The 27116-nt window shown below is 41.4% G+C and overlaps 1 protein-coding gene across 2 annotated transcripts; it reads right to left on the minus strand.

Annotated features, from left to right (window-relative positions):
- Window positions 1–4842: 4842 nt before the first annotated feature.
- Window positions 4843–23919, minus strand: mfsd12a (major facilitator superfamily domain containing 12a). 2 transcript variants are annotated; one of them, XM_066661998.1, is made up of 11 exons: window positions 23804–23919; window positions 23110–23536; window positions 21416–21626; window positions 19204–19330; window positions 17274–17474; window positions 15670–15762; window positions 14623–14715; window positions 13267–13437; window positions 11930–12024; window positions 10740–10870; window positions 4843–8163 (listed from the first exon to the last, which is right to left on the minus strand). In XM_066661998.1, exons 2-11 carry the CDS (start codon window positions 23381–23383, stop codon window positions 8084–8086), a joined length of 1476 nt encoding a protein of 491 aa, XP_066518095.1. In that variant the 5' UTR covers window positions 23384–23536; window positions 23804–23919; the 3' UTR covers window positions 4843–8083. The 2 variants fall into 2 exon arrangements, with proteins under 2 accessions (XP_066518095.1, XP_066518087.1); XM_066661990.1 differs by lacking the exon at window positions 23804–23919 and having other exon boundaries at window positions 23110–23785.
- Window positions 23920–27116: the final 3197 nt, after the last annotated feature.

Below are 27116 nucleotides of genomic sequence, written 5' to 3' on the forward strand. Positions count from 1 at the left end.
GTTACTGACATATATAATTGTGAATTAAAATACTTTAAAACTGACAATTTTATTAAATTGACGGAAAAACCCGAGCTCGCTACGGAAATTCTTGAACGCAACCGTGACGTCACTGGTGGACAACAGCTGAACAACGCCGCGGTAAAACACCGTTATGACTGACTGTTATGACAGTATCTAACTAGCTAAATAACCAACATTATTCATGACAATAGCCTAGCAATAAGCCGTTATTCTTGTAAATGTGATCGAAGTCGAACTCGAATTCATCCGACACTATAAACCTCCGTAATGTAGCCGAGTATAATGAGCCACCAAGTTTAGAAAGTCAAGCTAACGTTAACTAACACCAACTAAAACAGGCGAAGTAAGTGTACTTACCATGTTTACCTCCATGTTACAGAGGCTCTTGAACACCTTTCGATGGTTTTTTAAACCTGTCTTTTAAACCTTATTCCTTGAATTAGTAAGAAATAACATGTTTTCTGACTATCAATAAACACAAGTTAGGAACTCAAATTCCACTGTCTTTATTTGTTTGACACTTTCATATAGCTGGCGCTTAGCCTTTAAATGTGGAAGACACATGTAGTTTTACAATGACAAATAATTACACGTTACGTTATCTAATGTGATCAGTATGTATAAATAATAACATTGATTCAAAGATTCATCTGAAATGTCGTATATCCAGGACACAGTACTAATTTTATCTGAAAACAGACCTGTGCTGCTTTTGGCGCCGCCGCAAAACAACCCCCTGTAGGCGGGACTGTGACTCCATTGGCTGCAGCAGTGAATGATGTACAGATAACTCTGGCTGTTGATTGGCTAAATAAATATGACGACCAATGAAAACCGTGTTCTGTTTAGGAGCCGTGTCCCTCGCTCCGGCTCAGTGAGAGAGCTGTGTTTCTGTCTTAAACCATCGCCATAACAATGTGACCTCAAAAATACGGCTCAGAATGGAACGTATTATTTAGTGTCGAAATATGGGGCGATTCTGTAATTAAAGGGACGGTTGGCAACACTACGTTTTCCGTATTATGTAAGAAATATCAAACCGATAGCCAATGGCGTCAAATGGGTATTCAGTAACAGTGACAGCAGCACCTCCCACAGGTCCTAGTGCGCCCAAGGTTTATTACATTATTAATATGGAGACAGAACCGTTGTTGAAAGTGAAATGATTTTTGGGGGGCTAAAGAACGTCCATGATACAAATAAAGATTATTTATCATTATTAACAGTACAAAAAGTAATTGTGGAAGATTCAGGAACTTTCAGGAGAAATCTCAGTCCGTGTCGGCCAAGGCTGGACACCAGGGGCGGATGGGGCTATCACTGCCCACAGCAAGTGTGACTATATGGAGGACTATAATGGAATTTCAGAGAAACTTATGCTGCGATAAATTTATGGGAATTGTTAGTTCAACAAGCAGTATATAATAAGTCTATTGCTGCAAAGTGTGAACTAAAGTGTGTAAATACAGTGTCGATTTTTAGGGTCTAACACGCGAAGAAAGTCCACTACAAAATTCCTGTTTTGATTACAGCAAACCCCATAGTCCCCCTTAAAATCAACTCTGAATCCTGTCAGAGCTCACAGTGGTGTTACTGAGGCTGCTCCAGTTGGCAAAAACTCTGTAATCGGCTGCAGATGAGCACATAATCTCCATTTAGTTCTCAGCTTTAAAAAAGGTGTTATCAATAAACATTTATCTGAGATTTTCCCGAGGGGCTTCCTCGAGATGTTCGACATGACAGCGTGAAGGCGGAGGTGATGGATGGATATTAAACATGGTTTAAATTAAACCCTGAATCAGTTCCAGCCCTGAGTAAATAACCACAGGAGGCATTAGAATATTAGCCCTCAGGTCTGACCACCATCCTCTGCACACCGTCGGGACCAAATACTGCATTAAATACATTAATCTATAGAGATGTAGAGTTCATTTGCATATTGTTTGAACTCACTTCCCTTTGTTCACTGTGTCCAGAGTCTTTTCAGAATGACTGGGTGAAAGACAGGAGCACAGGAACATTCCCTGGGCAGAGCTTCAGTCCCTCACAGGACACCACACACTCACCCAGTCATTCACACCTGCATTCAATCACACACTCACTCAGTCACTCACACCTGCAGACAATCACACACTCACTCAGTCACTCACACCTGCAGACAATCACACACTCACCCAGTCACTAACACCTGTAGATGATCACACACTCACTCAGTCACTCAAATCTGCAGACAATCACACACTAACCTAGTCACTCACACCTGTAGGCAATCTCAAATTCACCCAGTAACTCAAACCTGCAATCACATACTCAGTCACTCACCCAGTCACACATATCGACTATCACATATATCATTTCACTCAAAGACTCACATTTGTGGAAAAATTCACACACTCACATCTGTAGACAATCACACACTCACCCAGTCACACATATGGACAATCCCACGTACCCAATCACTCACAGACCAGTGAAAAACAAACTACAAAATAAATAAGTCTTTCAATGAGTGTGAACGGAAGTTCATCCTGAAGTCTAAACTGATCCATAAGCAGTGGCCTGCTCCTGCCACCTAATGGACAAAACCTATAACTAAACTAACCTTTTTTCAGCCCCACTGACCACACAGGAGCACTTTGTAGTTCTACAGTTACAAACTGTGGTTCATCTGTTGCTATGCATACTTTGTTAGACCCCTTTCCCCCTGTTCTTCTATGGTCAGAACCCCCACAGAGCAAGTGGTGGATTATGGGTGGTGGATCATGCTGGGGGGTGTATAGCCCTCAATCTCTGGAACAGTGGAACTGTTCTCTGGAGCCCCAATCAGTTCCTTTGAGGTGAGGTGGGGTGGTGTCTGTGATCGAGAAGTAGTCACCCCACATCAGCACCTGACGCTGTTATACCTACCTCACAGCAATGTTCATAGTGTAAAGCCTTCCCAGGCGAGTCGAGGCCGTTACTGCGACACAGATGGGACAAGCAAAGGGATGTTGGATGAGCATGTGTCCGTAAAGTTATGGCCATCCAGCTCCTGGCACAGCTCTTCTACACAAGAGCTAATCCAAATGTTTGTAAAGTGATTCTGACTGGACTCTGCTCTGTGGTCAGCAGCATGAAGGCCCTCTTTGAGAGAAGCTCTTCCTGAAGTGGCTAGAACTTCATGTTGTTATTTATCTGCCCCTTTCTGTAAGTGCCCAGTGGTGGATGTTTTAACTGGGCAAGATTAGGCTCATTACACAAACAAAGCCGTGCCTTATAGAGTCCTGAAGAGTCAGGACCAGGCCTGTGGCACGTCTCTTTCATCAAGACTTGATCGATAGCCTCCGATCCTCCAGAGTCTTGTATCTTCACTGGGTCTCTGTTTACCTGTTGGACATACATGAGGCCCACATTACAATAAACACATTCATCGTTGGCCAGAGAGGATCTGAACCCCTTGAGGAGTGAATGCAGTACACATGGTGCTACTGGAGCAGAATCTTTTGTATCTTTGACCCACTTTTGACTCAATGTATATTTGTTGGACAGAATCCAACTCTCTAGAAGAGCCACTGTGAGTCAAAGTGACCAGTGATATCTAAAGGTGTATAAATTCCATTCAGTACTTTTGGGATGGGCTGGAGTGGTGTTTGTTAGAGCACCTGACCTCATTAAAGCTCCCTTGGAGCTATCAAATCCTCACAGCAATGGTGTGAAATGTAGTGAAATACTTCTCAGAAGAAGTTATGGCGGCACAGTGGCTTAGTGGTTAGCACGTTCGTCCCCAGCGCTGGGATCTTGGGTTCAAGTCCCATTTGGGTGGAGTTTCCATGTTATGTATATAAGTGTAACAATAGATAGATAGAAGTGACATGCTCTCAGTACACAAGGCCATGGACTGTGACGCAAGAACCATACACTTCAGTTTGATAGGATCCTTCATCCCCTCCTCGGGTGTGTGAGGAGAGTGTCGTGTCAGTCTGGGTTTCCTCCCACAGTCCAAACCCAGTGCACACCGGGAAATTATTTTCATGCAGTTAGCTGCCTCCTGAATTTTTATGATATTTCCACCTTAAGTGATCCGAAACAGCAAATAAGTCAGTGTTACACACCTTTGGAGCGGGACTAGAGAATTGATTTGTAATTTGAAAGTTCTCTCTGTGGTCTAAAAAGCTCCAGATTCCAGGACAGAGACAGGGCAGCACCACTAGAAACCATGGAGATTGTGTAGCCAACTGTTCCAGCCTCATTCACAGGTGACTGTGGAGTTCCCATGTCTGATGTAGGGAGCAGGTTATGAAACACGTGGCCGATGTCTGAAATCACTGAACATGATTCTCGTAGTGACATTAATCAAAATAGTTCATCGTAAACATGCCATGAAGCATTTAACAGCCTCAGAGCCCCACCTCCTCCACAAGCGCTGTATTTATTGTCAGAAACTTTAGACGCTGAGCTGCGCCCCATAGTGCATGTGTTGCTTAATATCCACACCAACATAAAGTAAGCATGGAATATGGGAAGTGACAGTAACATCATGGTGAAAATTAGCCTTAAAGCAACACTAGGTATAATTTTAAATTTAAAATGACAGCTTCAAAATCATTGTGATGATCCACTGAGCTGTAACAGGGAGAATAGAGCCTCTGACGTTGCTATTTCCGTCTCACCATTGCAGAAAACGCACTATGTATCTTTTGGAAGAGGGTAGGAAATTACTGCCCGCACCTTGATTTCAGGACAGTGCTTTAAAAGTGGATTATTTAAAAATGAGTCAATTTTTATAATATGCAATTTACCATAAAATGAACAAAGATTGGGAGAGATTTTGAACATTATATATTTATTTCTTCCCCCCTCGAAACATCACGATGGATATTACCTTGGCAAAGCAATGTTCTCTTCACCAACTCAAGTTTATTTGACAGAATACAAGACAATCATTATGAAACAAGTTTAAACATCAGAAAGTGGAAATGAAAAGCATGTGAACCTCTCTTGGCTGATTCCCCTCATAATCTCATAATAGCAATCACACAATCACACACAGTGAATTAAACACAGGCTCCAGGTCCCTGATCTGACCTCTGCTGGACACTGTCTGCCCAAAAGTTTGTAGACACCCTGTTATTATCCCTGAACTCAGGTATCGTAAGATGCACCCACTGAACACAAAATTTTTAATGTAATGAGATCCTCTGGAGCAGCTGCACATGACCCAGCATGCTCGAGGAGTATATTAAGTCCCTAGCTATGGGTTGTGGAGCAGTGGGACTCTGTTCTCTGGAGTGGTGGAGCTCCACCCATCACCATTTGGGATTTGGTAGTTGTTATCCAGAACTAATCACACAAAACCACCACCTGACTTGTGGCTGACTGCAATCAAATTCTCACCTGATATCTCATGTAAAGCCATCCTAGAAGAACAGGGACATGATGTGACAAACTCCCAGCACTGATTCCCTCCCACAGAGAAACATTAAGGGCAAGTGGGTGTCTATAAACTTTTGGACACACAGTGCATTTTTCCCAGATGTCCTTTAAACAAAAGCCAGTGTTCCTTCATCTCAAAGAACCTGTGTCTGTCACCTTTAAATTCGTCACTATTCCCTGTGAGATACAGAATTAAACACATGCAGTTCAAGTTTCAAAGATACAAAGTATTTAAATCTGATTAAATCTGCACATCAAAGAGAGAATTCAACCAGGTTTAAAAGCTGAGGTGTAAACACAGCGATGGATGGGATCTGGTCCCGAATTGTGGACAGCGGTGGTGAATGGAACAAGACGTCTGACTCTGCTCCTCACAGAAAGGTGTGAAAATGTTGTTTCAATCCTGAGACATTGTTTTTCTGCAGCGATGAGTCAGTTTTCACTTACACAATGTGTTTTTAGAATCCAATCAGGGTGAAGAGGTAGATGTAGCACATTTTGGAGCAAAATATGTCCCAAAGAAACCCTATTCTTACAGATAAATCACGTGAGATACCTGGTTCCATTCAACACTGCAAAGAAATTTGCACAGCCAGATTTCTCTACAATCAACCACCTCACAGCAAAACTCTCCACATCACTATGTTTACAGCTCAAACTCTGAGCTATACAGAAAAAAAATGGAAAATGTATTAACTTTCCCTTTAAAAAATAAACAGTGTATAACATCTTTTCCCTTAGACAGTGTCTGATCCCTTCATGAATGAAGTAGGGAGCCCCCCAGTGGTCAGGGACTAAAAAAAAAACTAGTGAATTAGTGAATGAGTGCCATCAGTGTTTTATTTATTAGTGGCCCAATTTCTCATTTCATTCCCACATTTTAAAAGGTAAAAAACTGTGGTGAGATATGAAATATAATGTGTGCAATTTAAAGAAAAGAAGAATGTCTTGTACACTGTAGGTATGAAATGAGAAGCTGTGGCCATCGGTTAAAAAACTTGCTCACGGAATGCAAACTGTTCCCTTAAAATAGAGCCTAATGGGCTTGGTAACATAGAGCTGAGAGGAAAGAAGATGAACATCAGACTCTTGGAGTTCCACAGAGAGAAGAGTAGCGTATGTCATAATAAAGTATAGTGTCCCATTGCGGATCACACGTCCTTTTAGTCAGATAGCTTAAGCATGAGATGTGTGGCTCACTGAGAAATCCTGCTTTATAAAACCACACCTTCCCCCGTCCCCTGTCCCTTTTTAACAACACTCACATAACAAATGTGCGTTTATCATTTAAAAAAAACAAACTCTCACCTGGGTTTAAAGCAGTACTAAGTAGTATTTTTACCTCAGACTTAAAGGAGGATTATGTGTTCCTTTAAATTCAAACTATGCTCCACCCACTAATGCATACCAGCATGGCAACAGTTGCTAGTTCGGACAAGCTTTACTGAACAAAATACCGGCTCTGTGGAGGTCTTAACCATTGAAGAACGGTGATGTCGGCTATCAATGTATGCAGAACAACAGCTGGACTATAGTCTGTAACTGCACAGCTACACCATGCTCCAGTGTGGTCAATGGAGCTGAGAGAATGCACAGTGAGTGAGTGGAGAAACACTGAGGTGGTCATAAAGTTGATTGTTTTTAAGCTTTGTTTGTAGCAGCTTTTTGTAACACAAGACAAGCTCTTCAGCCACCGTCTTCCTACTCATTTGTTTGGTCTGCAACCATGACGACTGCACTCTGATTGGTCGGTCACATTTTAATGCATCCATAAAATGCAGAAAATACACCAGGTTCTAATTCAAAATCTGATGCAGCGTCGCATTCCATCAGTTTGGGACTCGGTGTGAAAGACACCATTAATATACGTGTTGTTTGTTTTCAAAACTTGACGGCCTTAAGTCTCATGTTGTGGTGTCAGTAGGTTGTAGGGGCGTGGCTAAAGAAACGTAAAACCCTGCCTCTCTCTCACAGTCTTTGGCTGTATCCATCAGTGCCCCACCTTCTTTGTAGCTGCTAGAGCTGCTCTTTAACATCTTGTCACCAGTTGTGTATTTTCCTTACCACATAACAGTGTTGTACCTCATGAGACCTGACACTGCTAATGCTTAGCAACAGTTGCTATATAAGAATGCATTTGTGGGTGGACCCTGAATGTCTCTATTGTCCAAAAACAAAAGGCATGTGTCTCCAGAAGTGTAACTATACAGCAGAAGGAAATAAATGGTGTTAACTCCTCATGAAAGTCAATGAAACTGGTTCTGTCTAAAGGTTAATGCTTCATCAGTCGTTCACACAGCGCAAAGAAGAGCGGTTTAAATAGAACAATAAAAATCAGTGTTCTGATGGAGATAGCTGGACAACACCTTGTATCTCCATTTCTGTTTTACATCCTGTGTGAACAACAGCTGCAGCTGACCCTGTCTCTCCTTTCCACCCTGCTTGGACCAATAGAAAGTCCTGGAAATTACTGCTTTACTCAGCACTGTGTCTCCTGTAAAGTTACACTGTTTGGAGATACAAGGTTCAACAGAGTCTAATCATAATTTTTGTTTTATTCAAACCTCCAGTTCGTCACAGAAGGGAATGTTGTTTGAGTTTGTGCAAATTTGTCTTCTACTGTAGAAAAGTCTCAGGAAAGTTCAGCTCAGTTGATGAGGCCCGAGTCACTGCTGCACTCAGAGTCTTCTCCATCAGACGACATCAGACCAGGCATCACGGGGAGTCCTGCACACACACACACACATTGTGCTAATCCATTCACAAAGCCCTAGGCTAGTGATTCGGTGCTGATTGGGGGTGTCCCAGTAGATCCGTTTTAGACAGTGAGTAAATAATCAATCGATCGATCCATCAATCACCAGAGTGACGTGTTCAATCAGATTTTCTGAGGTCAGCGAGTGACAAGAAATTACAGTTGAGAGTTTGCTCTAAATTCTCTACATTAAATCATTCAAAGCAAGTGTGTTTTCAAAAGCTCTTACAATGATTGCTTCAAAACAAAACAAAAACTAATTTTTTTCTCGCTCAAAACGTTGACTGATAACAACCCAAAGAAACATAAATCAGACACAGTGAACATATGGGGTGTGTCTCAGTACCTCACAGCAAGGTGTGTGTCTAACACAGTGGAGACAGATCAGAGTGAAGGTCTGGTGCTGATTATGTGGACAGTCTCTGAGCACTGAGACACTGACAGACACTTCAAAATAAAGGTTTCTTGGTTAAGACATATGGACGATTCTAGACAGAACCTTTACTGTATCAGGGTTATTCAGTAGTTCCTTAAAGGATCATGGATCATGCATTCAATAGTTCAGTAACACTTCCTACGATTCCTGTGTTCAGCCTCATACGTGTGTTATACGGAGCAGATATGTTTTTCCCTCACATTTATAACATCTCAGAGTTTCACTGCACAGCTCATTATAACCAGCAACACATGAATTAATAAAGTTAGCCTTTATAACACTTTAAATGTATTCATTGTAATGATGCGTAATCGTGTTTACATTATGAATCCAGAAAAAGCAGAGAGGTCTCTCTGTTATAATGCTTCTGAACTGTAGAAAATCATTCCTATTAATCAGTCGAGTTCTGTAAAAACTTTTAAATAAAAAAAATGTAATTACACAATATTTTTTGGTACTGAACTGAATACTTTAATCTGTGTTTTTCTCCAAGTGCTGCATACAGCACTGTGCAAAGGTTTTAGGCACCCTATTTTTGTTTTGTGCAAGTTCTGTTATTATTCTGTTTATTTTATGAATTCTGCATTATTGAGTCAGTACAAAAACATTTTACATCTACTTCACCAATAACAATAATGTTACAAAAATAATAATAATTGTAAGTAACTGTAAAGAAAGCAACTTATTAAAAAATAGGTTACGTCAAAAAAAACAAAAAAAACAATGAAGGCTCCTGAGTATTTGCATGTGACAATCCAACTTTTTAAAAGAACTGTGGCAGATTCTCCAAGGCATTCAGTAAAACTACCATCTAATTTCTTTATAAAACGGTAATAAACTGTACCTAGGATGAATACTTAAGAAAAGAAAAGAAAAAAAATTATAATACTGATATAATACACATATAATGACATTCTTTCGTTTATTAATGTTTACTTACGTTGTCTTTTTCTTTGAAGTAATAAAGTATCCATTCTATTTATATTATATATAAGTCATCTTTACTTTCCATCCTTTTTTGCATGTGTCCAAACTTTTGCACATACCTATATATATGTCTGTAAAACACATTCAGCGGCTGATTATACCATATTATGAATACAGGATTCATAGGATGTTTTACAAAACAGGCTTCTACTATGTTCTCGCTCTGAAGAACATGCTGGGCACCTTTATTTTGAAGTGTATGTGTTAAAGCTGTTTTTACTTCAAGAGGGGTAGCGTGTAGTGGTTGACCTCAGTGGACTGTGATCACTGATAATGAGATGTGAGAGGTTTGATTAAGCTCTCACCGTCTGTGTTGATACTAACTGACCATTTACCTGCCGCTCCACACACACTGCAATACACAACACACTCCGGTCACACACAGGGGCAAAAGATAAAGACTTGTTTGTAGACCATAGCTTCAGTCCATTCTTCAGAAATTGTCTTGGAGCAGGAAACAATTTCCAGTTTAATCACTGACTAGAATTCAAGAGTATCTGTCACTAGCACACAGAGGAGAACACCATTGATTTTTCAGGATTTATGCAAATGTTAAACAGTTAAGAGGTAAACTCCATGCTTTGGAGGTCAGAATTCTTATCAAAGGTGGTGGAACCAAAACATCTGACTCTAAAAGCTCCACTGAACACACTGCACCGATGATGGAGATCAAAGGTTTGGGGAAAATATCTAATTGTGATTTTCCTGATCTGAGCAATATGGTGATTTCCACAGAAACACAATTCACAGTTCCAGCTCTTACTGAGGAAGCCTGAAATACTTTCGTTACACTAACTGTTAAAGATTTTTATCTAAAACATTCCTTTTAAATCCATTAAGACAGAAAGCTAAATTAGTGGAAAACTCCAAAAGGAAAATTATCAACATTTCAAATAAATCTCATACGCCACATGCAGCTTCACTGTAATGCCTGGCTCCTATCACCACCACTGTAAAGGTGGACTTCCCCTTTAACTGAGTCAGATCACATTAAGGCAATGACTGCCAGCTGTCAATTTGAAACATGTAAATTTAGTGGGTGTTTTTTCTGGGCTGAAATATTCTCCTGTTGTTAGAGGTGAAAGTTATGAGAGGGATATAAACAGAGAGGATGTGTTTACTCACGCCGGGAGATCTTGATTGGCCGGAGGAGAATAGAGCAAAGGCTCAGTGCAGCTACAACAGCCACTCCGCCGGTCACTATCACCATCACATAGTGATAATACCACACACACGCTGGACAGCACACTGTGGTACTGAGGACACACACACACTTAAATCATAACACAGCAAATATATGCCTCTCTTTATCGCTGCTGGAGCTGGGTTAGTTCAGACTTCAGAAACAGTACATCTGCAATCCTTTATTTCAATTTCTAATTTCAGGAAACACAGAGATAGTTACTGATACTTCGATCTGTTCATCCTTTCACTGACAGTACTGGTGATTTTTGGCGTTGTACGTATTTTATGTATGTGTTATGCATTTTTACATTGCCCTTTCCCTCTAGTGACATGTGCCATTCACCAGGCTGCTATTGTAAATACTAGTTTGTTCTTAATCACTTGCCTGGTTAAATGTAAATAAAAAGATGAGGGGTTCATTTGGTGCTGGAAGAAATACAGGCTGGTCATAGGACAGTATTTTATTGTGATAAGCACTGGATATCACCGGTGCTTAAAGGACACCGAACACTACATAGACCGCGGAAGTTTTGTTTGTCTGTAAGGTTTGTGTGTAACTTTTGGCCATTTGATTTTCATTCTAAAACTGGAAAATAATAAACAGGGGAGGATTCATTATCCAGTTTTCCTTTTGAAATTGAAAAAGGCCCATTATCTGATTTGAAAACAGTAAATAAAATAACGTATAAAATTATATAAATACAGATATAAACAATGATATAAAAACAGAAAAATACTCTGTCTGTGTGTTTTCTGGGGCTGTGCTCAGGGCAACAAGGTGCATTTCGTTTGACTGTTTTCCGCTGCTCGACAAGTTGTGCCGAATACAGCCTCAGAAAGCACACAGACAGAGCATTTTCCTGATTATATTTCCTGGCGACTTTCTTTTGTTTTCATATTACAAACTGAATAACAAATCTTTTCCCTCTTCAAAAACCGAAATTGAATGAGCACAGGAAGTGGTAAATACATATCAGTGAACTCAGGAGTGCTGATGCTGGTTTTTTTTTTAAATGTCTCTGTTAAAGCATGGTGATATATATTATAAAAATTGACTTAAATACCAACAGCAAAATCCTTTTCCATACTTTCAATGCTGTAGGATCTAGAACCCACACAGTTATACTCACTGGCACGGATGCATGCTCTGGATCATCATGACCCCCAGTCCGTTGGCCACCTTATCTGTGAAGCTCATGGCTCCATAAACAAAAGCTCCACTTTGCTGAAGGGGAACAGAGGAGAACATTTGAGGAACACACCCCACGGTCACACAACCATATGACCTTTAACCAGTGCTTCAGCAAATTCATAATTTTACTTCTGCTTATTAACTACCAAAGAACTATATGACTTCAAGCCACCTCCAGTGAAAACACAGGAGTTTAGCCTTGTTGACATCTGTGTGTTTTTTAGCCTTGTTAGCATAGGCATGGAATATTTAATGTGCATGTCTTGTTAGAGAGAGAGAGAGAGAGAGAGAGAGAGAGTGTGTCAGTGTTTGTTTGGTTGTGTTTAGTCTTGTTAGTGTGTGTGTGTGGTGGTGTTTAGTCTTGTTAGAGTGTGTGTGTAGGGGGTATCTAGGCTTGTTAGGGAGTGTGTGTGTGTGGTTGTGTGTAGTCTTGTTGGAGTGTGTGTGTGTTTCTTATCATTATTCATTCAAACAACAAAAAAAATGAAGAATTTATTGGGTGCTGCATTCGTTATAATTAATTATATATAAAAGTATATAATATAAAAGTAATTTGTTATTACTTCCTGGCATATTGCACTTAATGTAAGGTATTTTGTATAATTTGTGCTGTAGTTCGAATGTTAGATCTTCTTTTGTAAGTCGCTTTGGATAAAAGCGTCTGCCAAATGCATAAATGTAAATGTTATAAGCTCCATGAAGAAAAAGCGCTGCAGAAGCATGTGATGAATTTGTTCTGTTCTTGGAGATAATATTGTGTCCAAAAGTATGTGAGTTTGGGTTTAGATGATTTAAAAGATGGGGAGCGTATTAATACTTAATTTTAGGTTATTTTTTGTTGAACCAAGTGGCAATGGTAATTTTTAATATGACATACCAGTCACCATAAAATAACAAAACAATGGGAGAATGTTTGAATTTGTAATTACAATTATACATTACACACACACGAAAAAAAAACATTTTAAATCTTATTTGTACACCTATTAATTTCCACCATCTTTTCCAGCTGAAGCCAATACAATGTCATAGGAGCTCAACACATTCAGAGGAGAGTAGACAGACACACACATTAGCGAATAATGGGGGAGAGGAAGGGCCACCCAAAACACTTGGGAAACCCTCGCCTATGTTGTTTGTTAGTGGATTATGCCACAGATATCAGCACTGGGAATCCCAGACAAAGTTCACTAAGGTTTGGTTCAATTCGATTCATTTTGACTCAATTCAAAGTAAGAAAAGTTTTCTAAAACATGACAGATTATGTCCACTTACTGTCTGGTCCGCTATTAAATCTGCAGTCATCGAGAGGGACATGACGAGGATGGTGGCTGACCCCACACCCAGCAGCACTGCAGCTCCATACACACCATCGCCCATGTGTGTGTCCAGCAGAACCCAGTAAGAGAACCCCAGAATCAGCACCAGACCCACAAAATACGTCATCTACAACAACCAAGTTCACATACACCATATGAAGAACATGACACACTGTCTGAGGGCAGACACTAAATGAACAAAAGTGTACAGTTTTGTACATCCAAGAACAAACAGTGTAAAGGGTTTATGGGATCAAAGAAACTAAAATTACATCTGTAACAGCATTACAATCCTGTAGTTATATTCTTTACCCTGTTGTTTTAAACAGTGATAAAGACTGGCCCCACAGTGCCATACTCTTCACATTACAGCTCAACACTGAAGACAGAGGTGTTTCTGACTGTTTCTTTCTGTTTGTTTCACAGAGATATTTCCTACTGATGATCACTACTTCATGGCTTCTAGACAAATCAGGAGACCACCAACCCACACAATGTGAAACAAGACCACCCAGTCAGTTTTCTGTGCATGGGATAAAATGAGACACTCTGATTCTGCTCTGCTTCTGAGACTCTAGAATCACCCTGCCCCCTTGCCTGAGTCTGTCCAATCACATCGCTGTATCCGCGTTTATGTGCAAAAACATGGTTCAATGCATCAAAACAGACACAACTAGCGCAGAGAAATAAAAGCACTGAGGGAAAAATGGGAGATAACGAGACTGGATAAGCAAGAGAACAGAGCGATAACGGCTAAAAAACAGAGCTTTTGCTCCTCGCCTCTCACTGCTCTGCACCCGGCTTGGGGTGAACAGCGAGCAGCTCATTTAAAGGAACAGTCGCTGAAAGTGGCCATTCTGAACAGGGCTGTTTAGACAGGGGAAAATGGGGTTTAGAAAGGACGAGGGCTTGTGGGGTTTTGACCAAAGCAGGTCACAGAGGTTTCATTAAGAACCAGAACTGTGTTCCACTGTGGAGAAGAGGGGGATATGTGCACTTTAAATTAAAGCCATAGTTATTAGGATTGTGCAACATTTATTGTTCCATGATGAACAATTACTCACCCAGAACAGATTAAATACAATACACTAATACACAAACATCAAAATTATACCATGGGGTGGTTTTGTTTTGTTTCATCTGGTGCATATTCATCTTGGCTTCTTTGTAAAAACAACTAATCTGGAGTCCATGTTTAAGTGCTTTCCAGCTGTGTTTGTGTGGAGATGTTTTTGTGGAAATTTTGTGGAGATTTGTGTGGAAATATTTTTGAAAAACACTTTTGTCATTAAAGAGGGAGATGGGCACTTACACATTTTCCTATGAGTTTACTGAAGGGCTTCATGATGAAGGAGGAAACAAAGCCACTCACGTACATCACCAGGGGGATTGTGGCAATATACTTCTGCAAGAGAGAGAAAGAGAGGGAAAGAGGGACAGAGAGAGACAAAGAAAGAAACAGAGATGAACAGAGAGAGAGAGAGAGAGAGAGAGAGAAGAAGAAGAAGAAGTTCTGTAAGGCATGTCCAGCTGAACAATAACTCATCAGCGTGAACGCATGATGGTGTTTAGATCAGTGTGAATGCATGAAGGTGTTTAGATCAGCGTGAGCTTGTGGTGGTGTTTAGATCAGCGTGAGCGCATGAAGGTGTTTAGATCAGCGTAAGGTTGTGGTGGTGTTTCGATCAGCGTGAGCGCATGAAGGTGTTTAGATCAGCGTGAGCTTGTGGTGGTGTTTAGATCAGCGTGAGGGCATGAAGGTGTTTAGATCAGCGTGAGCGCATGAAGGTGTTTAGATCAGCGTGAGCTTGTGGCGCTGTTTAGATCAGCGTGGGTATGTGAAGGTGTTTAGGTCAGCGTGGGCGTGTGGATGTGTTTAGATCAGCATGAGATTGCGGAGGTGTTTAGATCAGCGTGAGAGTGTGGAGGTGTTTAGATCAGCGTGAGAGTGTGGAGGTGTTTAGATCAGCGTGGGCGCCTGGCGGTGTTTAGATCAGCGTGAGAGTGTGGAGGTGTTTAGATCAGCGTGGGCGCATGAAGGTGTTTAGATCAGCGTGGGCGCCTGGCGGTGTTTAGATCAGCGTGGGCGCCTGGCGGTGTTTAGATCAGCGTGGGCGCCTGGCGGTGTTTAGATCAGCGTGGGCGCCTGGCGGTGTTTAGATCAGCGTGGGCGCCTGGCGGTGTTTAGATCAGCGTGTGCGCATGGTGGTGTTTAGCATGTGCGCACTGAGGTGTTTATACCAGTGTGAGAGTGTGGAGGTGTTTACATCAGCGTGGGCTTGTGGAGGTGTTTAGATCAGCGTGAGACTGCGGAGGTGTTTAGATCAGCGTGAGAGTGTGGAGGTGATGATGGACCCACTTTTGGCAGTAAGAGTGAGTTGGTGAGGTACATGGAGATGTAGGTCTGTGACAGGTTCACTATGAGTCTGGTGCACATGTAGAGCAGTGCCACCTGAAGAGAAAGAGCACAGAGAACAAGAGACACCCAAGTATGAAACATCAGGTGTACAAAAGTTTTAAAGCTAATTTTTTGTGTGTAACGTATAATTGTAATTTGAAATTCATTCTCCCACTGGTTTGCAATTTTATGGTAACTATTGTGTCGTATTAACTATGACAGTTGTCATTTTATTCAACAAGAAATAACCTAAATTGAAGTAGTGTGAAATCGGTGAGTGAAGATTTTTTTTGCTGCATTCACTGCAGAAGCATGTGATGGATTTGTTCTGCTCTTGGGGATAATATTGTATCCAAAGTGTGTGTGAGTTTGGGTTTAGACGATTTAAAGATAGGGATTTTGATGATAGCGATGGTGAACCTAATGGCCTAATACTTTATTTTTAGGTCATTTTTTGTTGAATAAAGTTCCAATTGTTATTTTTAAACCTACACAACAGCAGGACAATGTTTGAATTCGGAATAACAATTCTATATTAAGAGCGGCACGGTGTTACAGTCACACAGCTGGAGTTTGTGGGTCTATGAAGAGTTTGGTGTGTCTGAGTGGGTTTCCGCCATGTGCTCTGGTTTCCTCCCATGGTCCAAAAACACACATTGGTAGGTGGATTGGCGATTTAAGTGTCCATAGGTGTGAGTGAGTGAGTGAGTGAATGTGTATGTGTGTGTCACCTTGTGAGGGACTTGCCTTGTGCCCAGTGATTCCGGGTAGGCTCCGGACCCACCCCAACTGAACTGGATAAGTGGTTGCAGAGAATGAATGAATTCTACTTTACACACAAAAAAAGCTTAAAATTTGTATACATAAACAGTCTGAAGAATTCCATTCTCCGTGTTACAGACATGCAGACGTTATCCATATTTTTCTTTAACCCTTGCACCCCTGGATATTTAACCTGGAGCTGTGGTCTGATGTGAACTGACTCAGCTCAGGGTCCTGGACCCTCTCCAGAGGACAGGCGAGTTCCTGATGTGAGTGGAACTGTGTTCTGTGACGCAGTGACACAATGAGTCGTGCTGAAGAAAGAAGTTTTGGTTTGTCCATTTCCACTCAGTTCCTATTTTTACACACCGCCCGCCTATGACGTGTTCCCGCCTCATCACACACAGCTGTGTGCAGAAGTCTGGGTACCCCTGGGACAGTGGCCTGTTTTGCTGACTCTAAATGAAAGTAAACGAACATATCCTCTACGGAGAACCCATTTCTGCACATTTTACTAAACTACTACTGCTTACCTAAGCTGCTTTAAGGGGATGTGGTAGGAAGAAATCCCTTGTTTGGTGCATGTTCACATTAATGGGTGAGTAGCAAGTGGCTCAAAGGAACAGGCGCTGAAACACTTGAGCACACCACTGCACTGAAGAAGAGAGTGAAAGGGGGCTAACAAAGTATGCAGAGCAACAGGTTGACTACAGCCTGTAATTGTATTCCAACTTAAATTAACCTGGTCTAATAGGAACCCGGTGTATTGTGATACAGAGCTGTGATTGGACGAGAGCAGTCACCTGGTAAAAAGAGATCTCTTTGAGCCAGTCCTGCCACTGCATGTGAGTGGAGGGTGTGTTTCTGGGAATAAGAGGTTGCCGTTCTCCTTCACTGGAGCCATCCTCCTCACCCACATGGCGCTCAGTGTTCCCCTCGCGTGTTCCTAGGTGGAAGATCACAGAGAACAGCGCTCCGATGGCCAACACAATCAGACTCAGGTTCTGAAAACACACAGAGAGGATAAGAGAAATGCTATTTGGGTGTGTGTGTGTGTGTGTGTGTGTGTATTCAAAGTTGTTTAATGCTACAAAAAATATAGAATAACAGATCAGTGACATTACAGAGTTTAAAATGTTCAAAGCACGGATACTGTGTCCTCCAGGTTAAAGAGGGGAGGGACCATCTGAGTTGTTATAAGCACACAGTATAAAAGCCAGTGTCTGTGACGGTCACATCTGTGAAGGCACCATTAATGCTGAACGATATTTACTGGATTTGGAGCAACATGCTGCCACCCAGACAATGTCTTTTTTGGGAAAAGCCTTGTTAGTTTTGGTAACAAATGCAGATCCACATTCTGCATGTATTACAGCATGGCTCCTTATTAAAAGATTCCAGGAAATTGGTCCAGACCTGTCCCCATTGAAAACAACTGGTGCTTTATGAATCAAAAAACACCATAACTAAACCCTGAGTTGTTATGCAATTGAAAACTTTTTTACTTTCAAAACTACAGCGACTGGTCTCCTCAGTTCCCAAACAATTACAAAGTGCTGTTAAGAGGTGATGAAAAGTGGTAAACATGACCATGTCCCAAATATATATATAAAATTAATAAACATTCTAAGCTTCAACATAAAATATTGTCTTTTATTATTTTCAATTAAATATAGGGTTTAAATGACTTGCAAGTCATTGCATTTTTTTTTATTTACATTTTGCCCAGTGTCCTAACTTTTGGAAATGGTGTTTGTAGATGTGGGTTAATGATGTACAGCAGTGAAACTCTCTGTGGTGTCTTTCTGTTAAAATCAGAATGCAAATCCACAGAGCAAAAGAAGCAGAAGTGAAACAGACTCTTTTGATTCAGAGAAGAAGGAAGTTGAGAGAGTTATTAATAAACACCTGAACTTGGCAGAGTCTCTGACAAACCCCCACTCCTCTGATCAAATGCCTGGGCTGCATTCCACAAATAGAGCTGCATTTTTCTGACCAGCTCTGTGTGGTGCCTCATAACTGAGTGATCTGACAGGGACTTAGAGGCCATGTATCAACTGCAATAATAACAAAAAAATAACTACAACGCTTGTTGTTAATTCAGGGCAACGTGGTGGTGCCGCAAGTAGTGTCGCTGTCAGACTTCATTTTCAATGCTCAGGACCACAATGCTCATCTGTCGCTGCTCAGTGTGTGTTGGTCATCCTCTAATCTTGCATCAGTGGATACAGGACACTGTCGGCTGGATGTTGTTGGATGGTGGACTGTTCTCAGTCTAAACACGAGGGGTTTAAAACTCCAGCAGCACTGCTGTGTCTGATCTAGTCGTACCAGCACAAAACACACTAACACACCACCACCACATCAGTGTCACTGCAGCGCTGAGAGTGATACACCACCACATCAGACCTGACCTGGGAATGGGGGAAACCCAAAACAAAGTATGCAGAGCAACAGATGGACTACAGTCTGTAATTGCAGAACTACCTGACCTGTGTGGTCAGTAGAGTTGAGACAATGGACCATGAGCGCAGAAATAAGGAGGTGGTTGTAATGTTAAGGCTGATCTGTGTATAACACTGCAAAAAGCAACTAAATAAAAATACTAAAATAAAAAATGTAAATAAATAAATAAATATTATCTGCTGCAGAAAGGTGTTTAAAAAGACACCAACGCTGGCTGGCACTGTGGAGAGGGGACCTCAGACTTGCAGAGTCTGTTAATAAACTCACTCTGAAGATGGGGATGTCCACAGGGCCGAGGTTCTCTGTGATGGAGGGGTCTTCTCCCGACTGGAAATGGAACAAGATCCAGGCCACAGTGTACACTGTGATGTTAGCCACAACTGTGAAAGCGTATCTGCACAAAGACAGACAGGTGAGTGGTGTGTGAGACAGGTGAGGGGTGTATGAGAGACAGGCAAGTAGTGTGTGAGACAGGTGAGGGGTGTGTGTGTGTGAGACAGGTGAAGGGTGTGTGTGTGTGAGACAGGTGAAGGGTATGTGTGAGACAGGTGATGGTCATGTGTGAGACAGGTGAGGGGTGTGTGAGAGACAGGTGAGGGGTGTGTGAGAGACAGGTGAGGGGTGTGTGAGAGACAGGTGAGGGCTGTGTGAGAGACAGGTGAGAAGTGTGAGAGACGTGAAGAACATGTGACTTGGTTAGGGGTGTGTGAGACAGGTGAGGGGTGTGTGAGACAGGTGAAGAACATGTGACAGGGTTAGGGGTGTGTGAGACAGGTGAGGGGTGTGTGAGACAGGTGAAGAACATGTGACAGGGTCAGGGGTGTGTGAGACAGGTGAAGAACATGTGACAGGGTTAGGGGTGTGTGAGACATGAAATGTAAAAACTCCCAGGAGAGAAAGCCAGGGGCGACAGTGGCAGGTAAAACTCCTTCAGAGCTGAGGAAGAAACCTTGGCAGGAAAACTATCCTCCTCTGGTCAATTTATCTACAAATTATTGATAAAAATAAAAAGGACCTTATACATCACATTGACCTGCTGTTATGCTCATGTGTACTGATACAATCATAGTATATATAATGTAAACAATGCTCATGATATTATTACTACTAATAGTTAGGAGACCATGAAAATTAGTCCAAGGCAAGTGGCGGTAGCTAAAGCATGGGCAGCTGGTCTGAAGCGCGTAGCAGGAGCTCGATAGTCATCCAATCAGCGTCCAGCCGGACAGGGGGCAGTCATCCACTCAGAAAAAGGTAGATACCTGAGTGATTGCGTGATGCGGCGGGACAACACCAGCGTCTCAATTTACTCTAATTCCTTGTGTCCATGGACTCCCTCAATCTACCTCTTTTAACTAAGGGGAGAACATTAACTACCAAAAGCTAAACTGAACAAATTCGTTTTTAGTCTAGACTTTCGACTGTGTCTGAGTAGTGAACATTTTCCGGAAGATCATTCCAGAGTTGGGGGCTTTTTAAGAAAAGGCTTTTTCCCCCAGCTGAGGCCTTCTGAATTCTGGGAACAATTAAAAATCCAGTACTGAGTAATCATGGCGGCTTGTGATAGGAAATCATTTTGCAGGTATTCAGGAGCGAGCCCATGTAGAGCTTTATATGTTAATAACAGAATTTTGGAATCGGTTCAGAATTTAACAGGCAGCCAATGAAGTGATGATAAAACTGGGCTGATATGTTCAAAGTTTCTAGTTTTAGTGAGGACCCTGGCTGCAGCATTTTGAACTAGTTGAAATTTGCTTAAATCCCTGCTGGTGCATCCTGACAGTAGTGCGTTACAGTAGTCTAGCCTTGACGTAATAAAGGCATGTACTAATGTTTCTGTGTCCTGCAGGGATAAAGCATTTCTTATCTTGGCAGTGTTTTGACCCAAAAGCAGGACCTCTGTTTTGTTACTGTTTAGAAGGAGGACAACATCCAGCCTTTCACGTCTTTTACACAGACCTCTATATTCTTTAATCTGTGTTTGTCATTGGGCTTGGCTGATATGTACAATTGTGTATTGTCTGTGTAACAGTGAATGTTAATGTTATGGTTTCTTATAACTGTGCCTTTACTATATGTAAATAGTAACGGTCCTAAAATAGAGCCTTGCAGAATTTCAAATCTTACTTTAGAATAATTGGAAGATAAATCGTTTACTTTTATGAACTCATTACGTTCCACTAAGTAAGATTTGAACCATAATAGGGCTGTCCCTGTGAGTCCAACTATGTTTTCTAACCTTTCTAGGTGAATATTGCGGTCTATCATATTGAAAGCTCAAGTAGCACCAACAGGGATATGTGGCTTTGATCAGAGGTGAGAAGAAGATCATTTGTTATCTTGACTAGAGCTGTCTCAGTGCTATGATATGGCCTAAATCCAGATTGAAATTTTTGTGATGATGTGAGGGTTGTGTGAGTCAGATGAGGGCTGTGTGAGAGACAGGTAAAGGGGTCTGTGAGACAGGTAAAGACTGTACCTGTATGCTGTGAGCTCTACTTTGGCATGCTCTGAGGACACCAGCTCAGGGATGAGGGACAGGTGGGAGATCTGAGTGGCAGCCCATCCGAACTGGAAGATGACGATGAAGGGGGTGAAGTAGACGAGTCCTACCCACTGAGGAGTGTTCAGGTCACAGTCCAAACACTGATTAAATATAAACGGAAAGGAGAGCAGGACACTCACGGTGCCTGAGAAAAGAGAGAGCAAGAGACAGTGAGAGAATAATACTGCATACAATGGTATTTACAAATGCTGACAGTATCTCAGAATGAGGGCTGCATTTATGACGTGTGTGTTCTGTGTTTTTAAGAACAAGGCCAAAATTCATTCATGTGCATTTAAGAGAGCTACAGGGAGGGGGCGCTGTGGGAGCTCACTGACTGCTAATGTCACACCCTGAAAAAAGGTGAGAGCTAAAGACAGATGCCTCGCTGCAGTTGTGAGTTTAGCACGGAGTTTGGGTTTAAAGACCCTTCACTTGACCCACACTCACAGATATGCAGTGCAACTGTGCATCCCTCCAACCCCACCCCACCCCAAAGCGGGCGTTCTGAACAGGGCTGTTTAAACAGGGGAGAACGCTGCTGTGGGGCTTGTGGGGTTTTGACCAAAGCAGGTCACTGACATTTCATTAAGAAACAGAACTGTGTCCCACCGTGGAGAAGATGGGGAGTTTCACAACACTGACCTTATACTTTAACACAGAACACAGGAAAAATACTTCTCTGTGCCATTTTTAAACAGGAATTATGTGTCAGTGGGAAATTCTGGGGAATTCTGTGTTTGAAAAAAAAAACTTCCTTGAACACTATTTATATAATGGCAACAGGGCAACACAAGTTGTCAACACAGCATTAACACAAAGGGCCAACAGTGTCCATCTGAGCAGACTGCCCCTGTACACACATCGACAATGCAGACACACTCATAATTAAACTACACACAGAACAGCTCACAATGACATTTAAAAAAAGTCTTTCTACAGTGGGGCGGGGCATGTTGGGATCCACTTTTTCATGCATCCTCCCCCTTACCATCACTGGCCTCCTGGAGTAATGTGATAAATGCCATGTCAGAGAGGACCACTTATGTCTGTATTCATACGCCAATATGAGGAGTGTGGGTCTAAGCTGGATTTTTCTATGAGAAACATGAATGGGATTTTTTTATGTTAAAAATAATTAATTAATAATATTACATATTATTATTTAAAGTATAGATTTTTTTTAAATGTTTGATATCACTGACTATACACATACAATTTCATTTTCATTTTAATAATATTCAGTGTTAATAAACCCTTTTATGTATTAGTATTAATATTAATATTAGTTATCATATTATTAATTGAAATCACATTTTTTACTCTTTACTTAAAGTGTAGTGTCCATAACTTTGTAGACACATTTTATATTGAATAAATGCATTTTAGGTTCATACATTAATTAAATAATTAATTTAAATAAAATAAAATAAAATAAGCATGAAGGTCTGTGGAATTGTGTTCGCTGGGATGAGTTGGTGTGGTGTTAGTGATCCACAATTAATCCCCCACCACTGGCACTAACGCTTATGAGTTACACATCAATGTTCCAGCGTCTACCGCCTTCCCAGATGATTAGAGACACTCCTGGCTACTCTGAGAGGAAATGAAGGAAAAGCTTCTCTCACCTATTAAATGCCAGGTCTTCCTCTTGCCATACGCCCCGCATCCCGACGTCCGGTCCGATTCGTACCCGATCAGAGGGGTGCAGACCCCGTCCGCGATCTGTCCGACCAGCAGCAGCACTCCAGCATTGTTGTTCTTGAAGCCCAGCACGGAATGGTAGAAGACCAGAAGGTAAGTAAACCACATGGAGGCGCACAGGTCGTTCAGAAAGTGACCCACGGCGTAAAAGAGCCGCTGGGGCATCGTCAGAGAAGAGTCCGGACCCGGGGGAGGCATGACTGAACAGAGGCGAACACACAGCCCACTTACTGGATCCAATAAAGTCCTGCTAAGCCCCGAAAGAAGTTCAGGGTCTCCAGGATCTCCTGCACAGGGTCCATTGGTTGTGTTTCCATCCCTACTTCATCCTCTTCCCTTTGTTCCTTGGGTCTGGAGTGTGAAAGTAAAAGTTACAGCTTTTGCTGTGGAGGTAGAGTCTCTTTTACACACACACACACACACACACACACAAACACAGTCAGCTGACTACAGCTCTACACAGAGGGAGGAGCAACTGCCATAACACTGCACTGGTTTAACTTTACTCCTGCCCCAAAACACTCGCCCAACACACACTTACAAACACAACACAGCCTTAAATAACATCCCAGGGGGGCATTAACAGCCCATTAGCGTGTGGAGGACTGATAAAACTACCCTTTATCCCTCACACGCCGCCGGTTCCTCTTGTTGTTTTGACGCAGCATCCGTTTGGGCACGTGACTACACCCGGCTTTGTATTCGCACCCGTTTCCAGCACTAAAGAACCGCCCGTATTCCGGCAGAAAAAAAAATATCGATTATGACTCAACAGTTTTCAGTGTGTAGTTTCTACAATTACAGACCGTAGTCCATCTGCGATTCTGCGTATTTTGTAGCCCAATTTCATCCAGTTTATAATTTGTCAAGACCTTCACATTCAAGTGGCTCAGACACAGCAGTGCTGCTGTTTTTGAACCCGTAAGGCTACGTTCACAAAGTAGGTAAAAGTGGCCCAAATCCGATCTGTTTCGTCATATGTGACACAGATGTATCTTTTTTGCGGCTGTGTGAACAGCACGAATCGCATTGAATCTGACTATTTAAAATCAGATTTGGGCCACTTTCATATGTGATTTCATGTGACTTTTACGGCACTCCGCTGTTCTGGCAAGTTGAGCTACCTTGTCTTTGCACAGCCCAAATCCCATTATTAAAGAAATTATAAGATAACTACAGTGATAAGAAATGGTTTTATATTTTTTACATTTAATTTGTGCTGTACAGTGTTGGTACACTGAAGAAAATAATAACAGTAAACAAAGATTGTGTAATGCACCAGAGAAAAACAGATTTAATGCGAAAAACAAATGAAAACATTAAACTCCGATTTGGTCACAAAATCAGTTTTGGGCCACTTTTAACTGCTGTTTGAACGTAGCCTAAGTGTCATTGCAACACTGGAAATGATCCATTACCCAAAGATAAAATATATGGACTGGTTGAACCTACAGAAGAAGTTAAGTTTATTCGCTTCCTCTCCATTGTTCCCCCTACGACTCTGGGCTTTGTCTTGTGGCTAGTAATGTTTTCACACCTTCCCAGACCTCCATGGAAATATTGCATGCGATATTGCACATAGGTAGATAGCTCTGTGGTGGTCTTGTGGGGGTCAGCGGGCACAGGTCAGTTGAAAAGACGTTGAAAGACGTCATATATCAAATATGTAAAAAAAAAAAAAAAATTAAATATGCACACCCAGTTACAATCATAGCAAATGTGAAAGAAAAGCACAAATACAGTGTGCGATTAAAGCATAATATTACTGCACTTATTTAATGCTACATGAAAACATTTACAAACATATTTCAAGTAAAAATCAATTTACAATTTGCTGTCTTGCAGACGTGAACAGGTGTTTTTACATAACCTGTGAGTGGTTTTATCGTTATGGTTTATTACATATTATACATTTTGACTAAACGAAGTATCCGAGCACGACCACACTGAACAGCGTCTGGAGTAAAACGAACGGTTAGACCTCTCCAGTGTTTTGATTTGAACAGCTGTGAGCCGTTGATATCCACCTCATTTTACCCCACAGCTGTGGCCGTGTATGATTTACAGATCAGGAGATATGCCGCCTTGATTTAAAGTGAGGCATTTGAGTAGTTTAATATGGCAAAGCAAATAAAATGAATAAAATATCGTTAGCAAAGCCATAAAATATTTAGGAATATGTTAATGGGTTGCTGTAGTTAAGATCCAAACTTTTAGCAATATTTTTGTTGCAACCCCAAACAACATTCAATATACTGCTTTAAATGTCTACAAATTCAAGTCGCATTTCAACGTTATGGCGACGTCATTTTCACAACGTTGTCTGCCCACTAGCGACCATTAAAGAATAAGATGAAAGTGGACAGAGCAACAGGCGGAATAAATTATTTTAATTTAGACTCCAGTTAAACGTATATGTAAATTATAAAGTGCTTCTGTATGGTCAATGGAGCTGGTAAAGTAGACAACGAGTGTAGTATATATAAAATATTTGTGTGCTAATATTTTTCAAAATTTTGCCAGGGAGAGTATTTGTGGCCACTGTTTCTTATATTGTTCCCATGTTTTATGTCATTTATTTATTTACTTCAAACCGTGAGCACATTTATAAATGATCACTTACATAAAATATATAATTTCTTTATGAATGTGAATATTGTGAGGTGACTTTTATTATGAAAAATTTATCCACCGCCCTTAGTTGCTTGGGATTGGTTAACTGCGTCACAATTGCTACGTTCATAAGAGAAGGCGAAGCAGAGCCAATCATAGTGCAGGTTGGCGGGGCAGTTCTGAAAATTCGCGGGAAAACGTATATAAATAAGTCTGATTATATCATCGTCATTATGTTATGGTTCAGTGCCATCAGATCCTGACAGCAGTGTTCAAACATGTAGAAGCTGACATTGCTGTAAAAATGGCACACACTCCATATTAATTTGTTTGGGCCTTTTGGTTGAGACATCACAAGTATAGTGTATTCAAAACAGTTTCTGTAACTTAGATTCCATATATGGGCTGTAGGGGCTAAAAAGTGAGGTACAGGACACAGCAGCAGACTTTTCATAGACCTGAATGCTAGTCACTCGGAGGTTAAATAAATAATCAGCCACTGTCCATTCTCTCAGCTACAACTGTTGCCCCCTTTCACCCTGTTCTTTAATGCTCAGGGCCTCCACAGAGCAAGTATGGTGGATTATACTCCGCACTGTAGTAACACTGACGTGGTGGTGGCGGCGCTAATGTGTGTTGTGCTGGCACGAGTGGATCAGATGCAGCAGTGCTGTTAGAGTTTTTAAATTCTGTGTCCACTCGTTGTCCATTCTGTTAGACATTCCTACCTCGTTGGTCCACCTTGTAGATGTAGTCAGAGACAGTAGCTGCACAGTGTGTTGGTCATCCTCTAGTCCTTCATCTGTGGATACAGGTCTGGATGTTTTAAGTTGGTTGATTATTCTCAGTCTGATCCACTCATACCAGCACAACACACCACCACCATCTCAGTGTCACTGCAATGTTGAGAATGATCCTTTGGTCCTGACCATTGAATAAACAGGGGAAAGGGGGCTCAAAATATGCAGAGCAACATGTGGGTGGTCAGTGGAGCTGGAAGAGTGGACAGTGAATGTAGAAACATGGTCATGTTAATGCAAAATGGCTGAATAGTGTATGCAGCATAAGGATCAACTGTACATCATGTGAAGACTACACCACCCTCTAGGCACAAGGAGACGCTCATAACCTGCTCCTTTTTACTCAGAATGACGTTAATGATTAAATTATCACATGATGTTAAGTGGGTCCATAAGGGTAAAGGCGCTTAGGAAAGAAACAAATCATTCAATGTGCTTGAAAGCACTCATTTTTACAACTAGAAAAAAAAGACTGAGGAGTGTTTTTATTTTAATGGCTGAGGGGCGGAGGGCAGAGA

The sequence above is a fragment of the Hoplias malabaricus genome, chromosome 1 (genome assembly GCF_029633855.1).
Source record: "Hoplias malabaricus isolate fHopMal1 chromosome 1, fHopMal1.hap1, whole genome shotgun sequence".
NCBI lineage: Eukaryota > Metazoa > Chordata > Actinopteri > Characiformes > Erythrinidae > Hoplias > Hoplias malabaricus.

Bases quoted from the DNA above. Each gene is read 5' to 3' on its own strand.
- mfsd12a (XM_066661998.1), bottom strand. From the start codon at position 23,383: ATGCCTCCCCCGGGTCCGGACTCTTCTCTGACGATGCCCCAGCGGCTC. The intron at 15,763-17,273 runs GTGACTGCTCTC...CTTTCTCTTCAG, and splicing joins AAGAGATCTCTTTTTACCAG to GTGGCACTGCTCTACATGTG. The intron at 12,025-13,266 runs GTAAGTGGACAT...GTTCCCCTTCAG, and splicing joins ATTTAATAGCGGACCAGACA to CAAAGTGGAGCTTTTGTTTA.